The sequence below is a fragment of the Oratosquilla oratoria genome, chromosome 32, assembly GCF_046742065.1.
Source record: "Oratosquilla oratoria isolate Oo_2021 chromosome 32, ASM4674206v1, whole genome shotgun sequence".
NCBI lineage: Eukaryota > Metazoa > Arthropoda > Malacostraca > Stomatopoda > Squillidae > Oratosquilla > Oratosquilla oratoria.
Window position 1 is genome coordinate 49,827,493 of NC_134808.1, and position 13,038 is coordinate 49,840,530.

The window sequence follows — 13,038 nt, forward strand, 5'->3', positions numbered from 1 at the left end:
GTGTAGGGGGAAAAGGCCTTTGGTATATGTATGTATGTATAGACATTAATTGCATTGCTTTCATATTTTGCAGGATTGCAAGTAATGTAAGTGTCGGCAGCAAGAGCAGCAGTAGCAAAGGCGGAAGTATGGAACGTTCCTCTGAACTTGGTTCTCCAATGCCGCCAAGTTACTCTGTGGAGATGGCAGGAGGCAACACAGGGCGGCAACAACACATAACGCATATCTCCCATTCTGTACACAGCCCGGACTACTCTCAGTACTGGCAGAGAAAGTAAGTCTATCTCTATTATGCTTCATGATAAAGTTTAACATATAAACCAACATTTGTATTAAATTAATTGTTCTCTCTCTATGGATACCATCACATTATTTTGCAAAGGGCAAATATAAATAAACTAAAACATATGAATCTGTTTTCCCTAGAAAAAGCATAGACTCAGAAGTGACTTGATACAAGTCTTTAAAATTCTAAAGGGAATTAACCCCTTCCATACGGTGCCGCACACGTAGGCGTCATGGACTTAGATCTCGGTGGCAGCAGCCAATGCCAGCCGTACGACGTGTCGTAATAATACTCGCATCATAAAATATAGTCACCGCTTATATCGATCGTTCTCTCTTCACCCGTGAATTTTGATAACCATAGAAAATGCGATTACAAAAGAATTAGAAAGAATGTCATCATGGAGGAGCGACTACAATAAATATAATCAAGACGCCGATATGGCAGCCTCGCGAATACACTAGCTCCCCATGACGCCTACGTGTGCGGCACCGTATGGAAGGGGTTAACATCAAAAGTGACAAAATTTTCACATTGAATGAGAATCAGACAATAAACAATGGTCTCAAAATGTCCGGAAATAGATTCAATTTGGAAGTAGGTAGAAACAACTTCGCCAACCGTGTAGTTAATGAATGGAATAAACTTCCTGCACATGTAGTGCAATGTAGTTCATTTCAAAGCTTTAAGAATTGTTTAGATAAACACCTAAGCAAGATGCTGTAATGATTATAATTTCTTTCATATTATTTTTATATATGAAGCGGCCTTGCTGTGGATGTGCTGTGTCTTGTGACACTGCTTCTGACCCAGGGCAGTGGAAAAGGTGCAGGGATGACCCGTCATTCAGGAGGTGCTAAGATAAGAGGGAGGGTGGAGGGGTGTGGAGTGTATTCAGGGATGGAATGGGTGGGAATGATTTTATGCCTTTTTCTTTTTGGCTACCCCCCTTGTAAGGGGGAAAAAACCTTGGTATATGTATGTATATTATTTTTGTTTTGTTATCATTTGTCTGTTTTGATTTTCATTTATTATTAGTTATATGTCAATTTATTATTATTTACTATTTACCTGTTTGTTTATTATCTAACTATACCTATGCATTTATGTATTATATTTGTTATTTACATTATTATACTTTTTACTTTTTTGTTTAGGAATGTCCCCTGTGGGGCTACAAGGAGAAGGATGCCTAGTTCCACTCCCCGTCCCTTTCTTCTCGCATCTTACGATCCAAGTGGAAATACTTGGTGGCAGTATTCTTTTCCCCCACAGGAAAATGTGGAGTTAAGGTGGAGGTAGAATGTAAATTGAGAGAAGCGAGTAAATGCTTTGGTGGATTGAAGAGTGTAATGAGGAATAGACATTTGGGAATGGATGCTAAAAGGAGACTGTATGAAGGAGTGATTGTGCCAACAGCACTGTATGGGGCAGAAATATGGAACATAAGAGAGGAGGAGGGGAGTTTGAATGTGTTTGAGATGAGGTGTCTGAGAAATATGATGGGGGTTGCTAGGCTAGATAAAGTGAGAAATGAGGAGGTGAGGAGTACAGGGGTGGAAAGGGAGCTGGGAGATAGGGTTGATGAGAGAGTATTAGGATGGGTTGGACACATGGAAAGAATGAGTGAAGAAAGACTAGTAAAGGAGGTATGGAAGGCAGATGTGGAGGGAGTGAACATGAGGGGATGTCCTAGGATGAGGTGGATGGATGGGGTGAAGGGGGCTTTGAGGAAGAGGGGAATGTCTGTTGAGGAAGGACGGAAGAGGACAGAAGACAGAGGTGAATGGAGAATGATTGTATATGGATGATGTTGTGATACATGAGGTGGAATGGGCAGGGGATGGGGGTGAGGTAGTATATGTGAGCAAAATTTGACTCAGCCCGAAGGGATTTCTCCCCGTCTTCTCCTTTTATGCATGGGGGGATGGAGAGGGGGGATCGCCGATTTAATGAAGCGGCCTTGCTGTGGATGTGCTGTGTCTTGCGACACTGCTTCTGACCCAGGGCAGTGGACAAGGTGCAGGTATGACCCGTCATCCAGGAGGTGCTAAGATGAGAGGGAGGGTGGAGGGGTGTGGAATGTATTCAGGGATGGAATGGGTGGGAATGATTTTATGCCTTTTCCTTTTTGGCTACCTCCCTTGTAAGGGGGGGAAAGCCTTGGTATATGTATGTACACTATTATAGTTTTTATTTATTAATTTATTATTATTATCTTTTTTTTTTTTTTTTTCCGACCTAGATATGGACCAAAAGGTCTCCTGTCGGCATGCTCCGCCTTTGTAATCCTTTGTAAGTTCCGTCTAATCACCCCCCAATAAAGATTGGCATAAAACTAGGAGAGAAAATACAACCCACTTCCAAGATAACATAAAATACCAAAAAAGAAAACTGGCTAAAATACTCAGAAGATAAAAGGAGAGAGTTAATCTTTTGAAATGGACCTAGATAAAGCAGTCAAGGAAATAGTAGATACCATCAAGAAGGCAAGCAAGAAATATGTGCCCAGAGGTTACAGGAACAATTTCAACCCCAACTATACACAGGAGATACCCTTTAAATAAAATGATAAATAGATAACTAGAATAAAGACAAAAAAGAAATACAACCTCATGAAAAAAATTACAATAATTAGATTAAAAAATATCACAAATCAAGTAAGTACATACATATGTATACCAAGGGCTTTTTCTCCCTTACAAGGGGGGGTAGCCAAAAAACAAAGGCATAAAATCCACCCCCACCCATTCCATCCCCACATACTCTACTCCCATTCACCCCCCTCTCTCCCACTTATGTTGGCTTCTCCTGGATGACAGGTCATTCCTACCTATATCTCACCCTCTGCCCCCTTGAGTCAGAAGCAGTGTCACAAGACACAACATATCCACAGCAAGGCTGTTTCAGCAACCCCCCTCTCCGTCCCCTCATGGAGAAAAAGAGAAGACTGGGAGAAATCCCTTTGGGATGTGTCAGAATATCATTCACACATGAGGCCCCGCATGGAGAAGTGTCCCATGTGACACAATGGCCAGTTTTGAGTTACGCACATATAACACTATTTTGGCCCTTCTACTTCAATCCGAGCATATCGGAAAGGACAAAACGTGACCTGCAATATGGTCGAAACACTCATAAAACAAAGTGGTAAAACCTCACGCTCGCTCGGCTGGCGCAACAAGTCGAGACTTGGCGTGGAGTAGTGTGGCAAGCACCCGGCCACGGTGTTGTCAAGGTCAAACTCATGCCATTCAGAAGAGCCTACAGTTCAGACTTCTTTGACCTGTCCACAGTCAACCTCCCCGTGAAGCACCAATATGACAGGTTGCTCACGAGGGAGAAGATCACTGACCTACAGTACCTGACTGACGAGTTCATCGCCCAGGCCGATAATCGTCAGTGGTGGCAGGACCTGTTGCTTCGGCAGTAGGACCTCTGCAACCAAGGTGCTCTGGTGTCCTCCGACAGCGAATATGATGCTGATGACCCAGATAACATAAACATGGAGTACGATAGCGTGCCGGCTTCTAACATGGCCTAGCATCTAGGTCATCTGGTTTTGTTGGTTGTTTGTTTGTTTGTCTACATGTTTGTTTTTGTTTTGATCTCTCTGTAACTCACATCAGTGGCTTTGTCTTGAAAAATACATTAAAACAATGTTTTCATGATGCTCGTAGCTTCAATGACAACAAAGTTATTCATGTTTTACGTTTCCAAAACTTTGGAAGCGATTTCTGGCATTTTAAAAATTGGCGCATGGGACACTTCTCCACGCAGGGCCTCACATACTCTCTCACCCCCCATCCCCCACCCACTCCCTTCCATGGTCAACTATTCTGCACTCACCCCAATCTTCTCTTTTCCCTTCCTTCCCTAACAAAAAGGGTGATTGGGATTACATATGGTTTTTGCCAAATCATTTATGTAAATGTTTAGGGATAGTGGAGGAGATATAGAAGATTTTATAACTATATTTTCATTTACAGACCCCATCCAGGAGATCTTAGACACATCTACATTGAAAAATCATTGGAACCACTAGGAATTCAGATAAGATGTTTAGATAATGGAGGTGTATTCGTGTCTTCTGTGTCCGTCAAGTCTCTTGCATCAAAGGTGAGAATATTTTGGTAAATTTACTCAAACTAAAGATGTAATATGATTTCCTTGTGTTCTTGATATCATTTTGCTTGCACATTTTATTTTATTACTATTTACTGAATTTGTAAGGGGGAAAACTTCTTGGTATATAGATAGACTTATGACCTTTGTATAAGTTATCCTATAGTTGGTCCTATATCACCAGCAGACATTAAACAATCAAAATACCAAGGGCCTCTTCCCTCTTATAAGAAAGGTAGCCAGCCAAGGCCACCCCACCCCCCCCCAATCCATTCCACTCCCTTCCACCACCCCTTGTTTCCCTCTCATCTTGGCTCCTCTTGAATGAAGGGTTTTTGGGTGGAATATTGGGGCAGGAGCAGTTTTCTATTAACCACTTCAGTACGGGACTTAAATCTCGCGGGCAGCAGCCAATGCCAGCCGTATGACGTAACGAAATAATATTCGCATCATAAAATATAGTCGCCGCTTATATCGATCGTTCTCTCTTTCACCCGCGAATTTTGAAAACCACAGAGAATGGGATTCAGGGCGCATTTGGGAGAATGTAAAAACACAGGGGCGACTACAATAAATATAATCAAGACGCCGATATGGCAGCGTCGTGAATCCACTTGCTCCTCATGACGCCTACGTGTGCGGCACCGTATGGAAGGGGTTAAAGAGGGTATTAGTGGTTTCAGGGGGTGGTGCTGTTTTGTGAGCCATTGTTCCTCTGCATTAATGTTCTAATGATTACCTTCCCACTAACCACCCAGGCCCATGTATACTTATGAAAACCATTTATCTTGAATAGTGTTTACCACTACTCATGTACTAAATCCCCACTACCACAACACTCCAATGTAGCCATTATCCTTTCAAAAAAAAAAAAAAAATCCTCTCTTTTCCCACTTAACAATGGCCATATATACATATGGCTGCAAACTCTTCTCTTTTTTTAACCACCTTATATTTGAAGACATTCTTCCATTCAACAACACATATATATGACCAACGGAGCCATTGGTTTGGATAAAAACAAAATGCACAAGAAAAAGTATATATTCTCTCGTTTCTTTTACAGGTTGGCCTGTGTGTTGGTGACCAGTTACTAGAAGTATGTGGCATTAATATGAGATCTGCCACAAAGCAACTTGCAACAACTGTCCTGTCTCAATGTGGAAATTCCATCACTATACTTGTGCAATATAACCCTGACAGTAAGGAAGAATTTATGTATTTTTACATACTCTTGTTTTGTCATTTTCTTGATCAGTTTCTTGTTTTATGATTTAAGTGGAGAGAGGTAGTGGCATTTATATTTTTTGTGTTGTATGTTGTATACACTGTACTGGGGTATTAATTCCTTGCTATACAGTATTGATTGCATGGTAGTGTGCAGCCAATGCATTATGGACTGTTTATTGGGTGCCCCTGCAGACTGGAGTCCCATATCATTTGTGTGTGTTAGAGTAAAGTCTCTATTCATAGAGGATGATGCTACTTTTGTACTGTGACTCTGCTTTTTGCCGTTTCCCTTGAAACTATCCTTTACCACATATATGCCTCTACCTCATCTACTTGGAGGGGGGAGGGGTTGAGGGGAGAAATCTGTCACCATGATTACCATGGAAGTTGTAAAAGGCAGCCTGCTCTCTTTATGTTCAACCTACGAGAAAACAAGGCGTAAGAGGGTCTGGGAGGAAAACAGTAACCAGAACCCTAAAAATTGGGTCATTATATGTGCATGGTTGTGGTACAGATGAAAGTAAAAAGTAAGAGAATGGCAGTAGATTTATGAGAAGAAAGATGGATGTGTCAGTGTTATGTGAAACTTCATATGTCCAGAGATGTGTTTGATTATATGAACTACAATGGGAAAGCATCTTGACAGGAGTTAGATACAGAGAGAGATAAAGAGAGAAATTAGAATATGAATGTTGGATGAAATAGTCTTTTAAAAAAGTTGGAGTTTTATTAGCATTTTATCATTGCATTGTTTACCCTTTTTCAAGAATACCGAGAAGCAGAGGGCTCTGAAGGAAGTAGCAGTGACCCAGGTGCAGCTTCACGGTCAGGTTCTCCAACTCCCTGTAACTCCCCAAAGCCTGCACGAGAACCTCCCATGCAGGTAGAGGAAATTCCACCTTCAAGTACATCAACGCTAAGAGGGCCTTTGGATTCGACAGACCATCAGCATGACCATTCCTCACTCGACCATTCCCTTCCGCCATCTGCTCGGTCTACCCTTACTAGACCTGAAGTCACGCGTGTCATTAGTACGTTGTCAAGGCAAGATACGTTTTTGAGGTAAGATTTAATTTGTGTGTTTTTACACGTTACTGTGGTTGAAAAATTAGTGATGATAGTTTAGGCATTTGTTTAGCCTATTTATATTTCACGATGCTCACTGGCCAAGCAAGTTAGAGTGTTGCTACTTGTGGCAGAGGTGGAGGTGACAGTGGTTCGAATCCTACCACCAGTGAGTTGGACCAAGGGCATTAGGGTTCATTCAATTCCATGCTGCAAAGTCCTCTGTAAGGGATACCATCCTAGTCTCCTGAATGTGGGAGTTCACGACATTAAACCAAATCAATCACATTTCATGAAATGAAAAAGATCCTGGTAGTTAGGGTGAGAAATAAATTATAAGTTTTTAGTTTTTTGCACATAGATACTAGATTTGAATGTGTAAATATATGTGACTATCACTATTTTCTGTAAATCTTTTTGCCATTTATTTGTATAAATCTTATGAATCATGATTTAGACACGATAATTATGTTTGGCGTGTTGTTTTTATCACCAAATAGTAGTGAAGAAGGGAGCTATGCTCATAGGGTCCTGTCTCTTATGTATTATGTTCATGTATTTTTAGAGCTAGGACTACATCATCTAGGCTATTCCAGGAGTTCTCATTTTTATGGATTTTTTTTTTTAAATCTGATAGGAACCTTTTGTTCATTATTTCAGCTTAGTGATATTCTTTTTCATGAACTTTTCCATCTACTGTCAAATTAGAAACACCTGTCTCAATTTACCCATAGAACAGTTTAGGCACATCATTGTATTTGTCAGTAATAATGTGTATGTGTGTATTTGTTAACTAATCTTTTGTTTAAATCTCGATGTTTAGGAGAAGTGAAAATGGAGGAAGCAGCAGTGGAAGTGGTGGTAATGGAAGCAACAGCGATACAAGGCTGGTTTATCTCGAGTTGAACAAGTGTCACAACCTGGGTATACAAATGGTCGGAGGCAATGCCGTGGGCATCTACGTCCATGCGGTCATGCCAGATTCACCTGCAGCCAAAGCTGGGCTTCGGCCGGGGGATCGTATATTAGAGTATAACGGTGTGGATTTACGATCTGCTACAGCTGAACAGGCTGCTTTCGAACTAGCCAAACCAGCGGATAAAGTGACCATGCTGGTGCAGTGTGATTACCAACGTAAGTAATGTAATATGTTTCGTGTAGCTTTTGATCTATTTTCTAAGTTGTGTAAATGGAGCACTTTAGTATGTTTGTATCCCCTCAGTCAGTGTGGTATATTTTATATGTTCTTGCAATGCCTCATCTATAAACAATTCATAAGAACCACCCTGGAATACACCACAGCATGGTTACCAACGATCATCAACTTGAACACAATTTACAAACCCTGCAGAATGGAGCACTAAGATTAGTAATAGGAATACCAAAACTGCCCCAATAATACAAAACCTACACACATAGAAACCAAAATCTTCACTGTAGAACATGTTGCACTAGTTCAACATCTACTCAAGTGGAAATTGACTGAACTACTCAGATTTTACTGACCCAATATCAGCTGCTCCCTCACTTTTCTTTCTCTATTTTAACCACTCTTTTGTCTCTGCCCCCCTTTCCTTTCACCATTTTAACTTCTCTTAATTTCCTTTCACCATATGATGGTTAAATATTCTATTGGTCTCTCCTTTTAATCACTTCAGTATAACTCAAATTCTCACATGCTGCATCGTCTGCCAACTCCCCTCTCTCACCCTCTTCCCACTCATAACACCCCCACACTCCCAAACTTGAAGCAACCTTTCCCCCTCAGTTTAGTTTCACTTAACGCTAACACATCCACCATTCTTCTCACAAACATACGACCAATCTCTACCTTTTTTGTTCTCATTTGTACTACATCAGTGAAGACCAAGAGACCCTGTTATTAGGGTTATGGTTAGAATCCACCCAAACTCTCTTATGCCTTGAAGAAAAATACAGTAATATACATGAATACATACCAGAGGGCATCATTATCCTCATTATATGGGAGGTGGCCAAGTCAAAGCAGACATTCACTTCATACCCATCTTACACCCATCCAAATCCTGTTCATTGCCCCTCTATTAGCACATTGTAGATGAAAGTTTATCCCTGTGCCCAAACCACACTGTTCAGGTTAAAGGTAATGAAGTGATACAGTAATATAGCTAATGAGAAATGGTATGGATGTGACAGATTATGTGTGTTTATATACACAAATTAATATGACTGACAGAATATTTTTTAGATACAGCAGGCATTACTGTAGCTATTGCGAGTTTATATGATACAGCACCTCCACTTTTGTGACCTATTAATCAGGTAATCAGGTTAAACTAGTGCCATCATGATCCAGAAGCTCCTATCTCTTTTGATTAATTCTAGGTTATGAGGAAGTTCAGGATCAACCTGGTGACAGTTTCTACATTCGTGCCCTTTTCGATCGATGGGGGGAAGTTGGGGATTCAACGGATTTGAGGTTTCGGAAAGAAGATATTCTTTACGTGGACAACACCATGTTCAACAATGTGCCAGGCCAGTGGAGAGCATGGGTAGTTGATGAAGATGGGCACAAACGGCAATGCGGAACTATCCCAAGCAAAGACAAGTCAGTATTTTTCTTCTTGTTTATAGTTTCCTTGATTTGCAAAATTATACTTGAAGATATTCCTATCTCCAGATTGTTAACAGTCACTCTTTGTTTTTAACACAGCAGCATTAAAATATCAGTGAAATTTTGTGGTTATTGGAAAAATGGTTATACATTGTAGAAAACTTCAAATTCCAACAATGTAGAAAATAAGGAGTGCAAGAAATAGGAATTTGTTTTGGGTGACCATAGGTGTACTAACAGTCACAGTTGCTTATACTCTAAGTCTTTAAGGAACTTTTCATTTTTGTAGGGTCGAAGAAGAGATTGTATTACAGCGAAGTGTTGGAGATCTTCACATGGACAGTAGTCGTCGAGGCTCAACATCCGCTCGCCGATCTTTCTTTAGACGCAAGAAACACTCAAGATCCTCTTCCAGAGACTCGAAGGAACTGGCATCATTCTCAGACGCTTCCTTGAATTCGTACACAGAAGCTGCACCCTTGCATGATGAACCCATTCCATCATCGTACATCAGAGTGGAGAGACTAGACTGTAAGTCCTATATTGGCAGTCATTTATTTTTAACATAAGTCATGAATACATTTACCATTGTTACAAATTGTCTTGTGTTGTATTCAAAAGATATATTTTTATTTAAAGATGTTCATAATAGATATTCTGTTCTTTTTATTCCAAGAAACATCATCTCTATCATTCATATGTTCCATAGATTTGATCACTGATGATATATTAAATCTTACCTTTTCAGATTTGGTTAGAAGACCTGTGGTATTGGTTGGTCCTTTGTGGGAGTTAGTTTGTGACAAGCTGGTTCATGACTTCCCTCACAAATTTACACGATGTCACCCTGAAATCAGACGTTCCTCAACACAAGCAATGGAAGCTGCAGTTCAAGAGAACATCATTGTTGACTACCGAAGAAGAGGATCCCACTTTGAAGCAACTACAGTACAACAAGTCAAAGAGATTTGTGACAAGGTATTCTTACTCTTTCTCTCCCTTTCCCCTTCCTCATTCTTCCTCCCTCCCTCCCTTCTCCCTAGAATTCTTGCTTCCTTCTCTTTCTGTGTAGGGGTACTCAAAGGAAGGATTACATGAGTCCTGGATATTTTCAGGGATGAGAGTAGAGGAGTGTCAGGTCATTTTTTGGAAGGCAGGAAATTGAGAGTATAGGAAAAATAGAGGGAGAGGAAAAGAGTGAAAGGGTTAAACAGTGTTAACTGTCATCAACTCTCTAAGCACACCTCCACCATCAACTACCATGATTTTTACCTGGTACTCCAAACTTTCCAACCATTCCATCTGTTGGGTCATCCCCTACCGCATTGAAATCTCCCAAGAATACTACATTGACGTTCCTCCAAAAAACACTTTAAGCGTTCTTTCAAAAAAGCCTCCCTTTTCTCTACACTTCTCACTACCAGGCCCATATGCACTTACTGTGCTATTGTGTATATATGTTGAAATACATTTTTTGAATACATAAAAGAAAGTTATTTTCAGATACTACGTGTATTTTGACATGTGATTAATGGAAATTTTTGACAGAGCTGCCATGGTATACTGGACCTGAGTTTGTCGTCAGTGGAGAGGTTGCATCGCCACAATATTTATCCCATTGTCCTTCTCCTCAAGTTTAGGCATCATAAGCAGATTAGGGAAGTATTTGACTCTCATCCAACAGCAGAGAAGATATCTCAGAAAGAAGCTAAGGAAATGTATGAACTTTCAACTAAGATTGAACAAGAGTACAAACATCTTATATCAGGTTGGTTATAATTAATTTTGGTTTGCAAAGGTTGAAATCTCCTCAGATTAACTCGGCCAATATTTTAATGTAGAGTTTAAATGAAATATATATGTACATATACCAAGGGCTTTTTCCCCCTTACAGGGGAGGTAGCCAAATTCAAATGTATAAATCCACTCCCACCGATTTCATCCCCACATACTCCACTTCCATTCACCACCCCTCCTTCTCTCTTTTCTTTGCTCCTCCTGGATGATGGGTCATCCCAGTATCTCGCCTACAGCCCAGGGTCAGAAGCAATTCAGCAAGACACAGCACATCCACAGCAAGACTGCTTCATTAATCAGACCCCAAGCCATCCCAATAGTCTATCATCAGTGCTATCTGCTTCCTTCCTTTGTACCACCACTCTCCTCTTCTCCTCAATTCTCACTCTATCCAACCTTATAACCCCCACCATACTTTGCAGACACTTCACCAAACATGATTAAATTTTTCCTTGTTGCCTCTCTTAAGTAGTCTCCATCCCAGAGAGCATTGTAAGCACAATCACCCTTTCATATAATCTTCTCTATGCATCCACTCCCAGATGGATATTTCTCATGACACTTTTCAATCTCCCAACACATTTACTTGGTTTAGTTCCCTTACTCCAGCCCACTCCTTCATTTCCTGCTGCAATTCAGTGAAGCAATACATTGCTCCAGATTTCTCGCGCAGAAGACCTGTGGCCTCGAGGAAACCAGCAGCAGTCTCCAGTCATGACCATAAATCACTCAGAGTAGAGATATTCTGATGTTGTCTGGGTATTGCTAGTGTGGGACATGGTAGTATTTACCTAATTGTAGTTTACAGGAAAGAAGTAATGTTCGTTGGGTCCCTGCTCCTATTCTCTAATTTTCTAACATACTTAGACTCAAATTCATGTACAACTCCAACATAATCTATATCTTTGATTTCCAATTATCATATTTAGATTTGAACTCTTTTATTGTTTAAGCTTGGGCTATATCACCTTCTAAACATTTCTTCACATCCTTTAGGCATGGGGTCTTTCTTAATTTACTTCCATGACCTCCGAAAGCCCTCCTGTCTTTAATCAGGAGATCTCTTCTGTCAATGTAATCTATCCCCATTAGGGACCACTTTAATCACCAGCTCATATGTCTGTCAGGTGACAGGTTGCCTTTATCAACACTTCCAAGTCTTTCTCCTCTTTTGCTTTTGTAATGTGTTCGCTTCCCAAGGAATAGTTTAAGGATGGCCTTTTGCTGCTATTGCCCATTTCCAGTTCTTTGCATATTTTGGTGTTGAACTTCACTTCCCATACTTGGCTTCATCCAAAAATAGTGTCTAGATCTTTTTGCAGTAGTCTAAGATAGGAGAGTTTTAAGAAGTCATGGGAGAAAATTAACCTCTTTACTCCGGGGCACATCGCACGTCTGGCAGCATTAGCTGCCCGACGTGCGATGTTGCGTCAATAATCGCATTATAAAAAATAAAGTCCGTGCTCAATCGTTTGTTCTCTTTCACCCGTGAATTTTGATAACCATAGAAAATATGATGAAGCCAGTTTAGAGATAATGGAGGTTGCGTAGGTACGACTACAATAAATATAATCAAGATGCCGATATCGGCATCATCGCGTACCGACTTGTTCCTCATGCCGCCTACGTAGGCATCACCGTATGGAAGTGGTTAAGAATGACCACACGTGAACAAATACTTGGTATAGCTAAGGAAGTGACATAGCCCAAGCTCAAACAATACACGAGTTCAAATCTAAATATGATAATCAGAGATATAGATTAGGTTGGAACTGAACATGAATCTGAGGCTAGGTGTGATCAAATTTTGGAAAAAAGGAGACAAGAACCCAATGAGAGTTGCTCCTTTCCTGTATGTTACAATTAGGTAGATAATTAGGTATATACACATCTCTTCCCCAGTGCTGAAGAAATGAAGTTTTTTATATAAATGCATAAACAC

The 13,038-nt window shown here is 40.5% G+C and overlaps 1 protein-coding gene across 3 annotated transcripts in view; it reads left to right on the forward strand.

The window, feature by feature from the left end:
- Dlg5 (MAGUK family member discs large 5) overlaps window positions 1-13,038 on the forward strand; it is a 451,629-nt gene that overhangs the window by 423,390 nt on the left and 15,201 nt on the right. For all 3 annotated transcript variants that reach the window (XM_076172266.1, XM_076172267.1, XM_076172268.1), the window contains 9 exons: window positions 74-274; window positions 4,276-4,405; window positions 5,478-5,613; window positions 6,409-6,703; window positions 7,530-7,840; window positions 9,071-9,293; window positions 9,589-9,830; window positions 10,048-10,277; window positions 10,848-11,067. In XM_076172266.1, coding sequence (XP_076028381.1) covers window positions 74-274; window positions 4,276-4,405; window positions 5,478-5,613; window positions 6,409-6,703; window positions 7,530-7,840; window positions 9,071-9,293; window positions 9,589-9,830; window positions 10,048-10,277; window positions 10,848-11,067 — 1,988 coding nt within the window. The remainder of the gene's footprint in view (window positions 1-73; window positions 275-4,275; window positions 4,406-5,477; window positions 5,614-6,408; window positions 6,704-7,529; window positions 7,841-9,070; window positions 9,294-9,588; window positions 9,831-10,047; window positions 10,278-10,847; window positions 11,068-13,038) is intronic.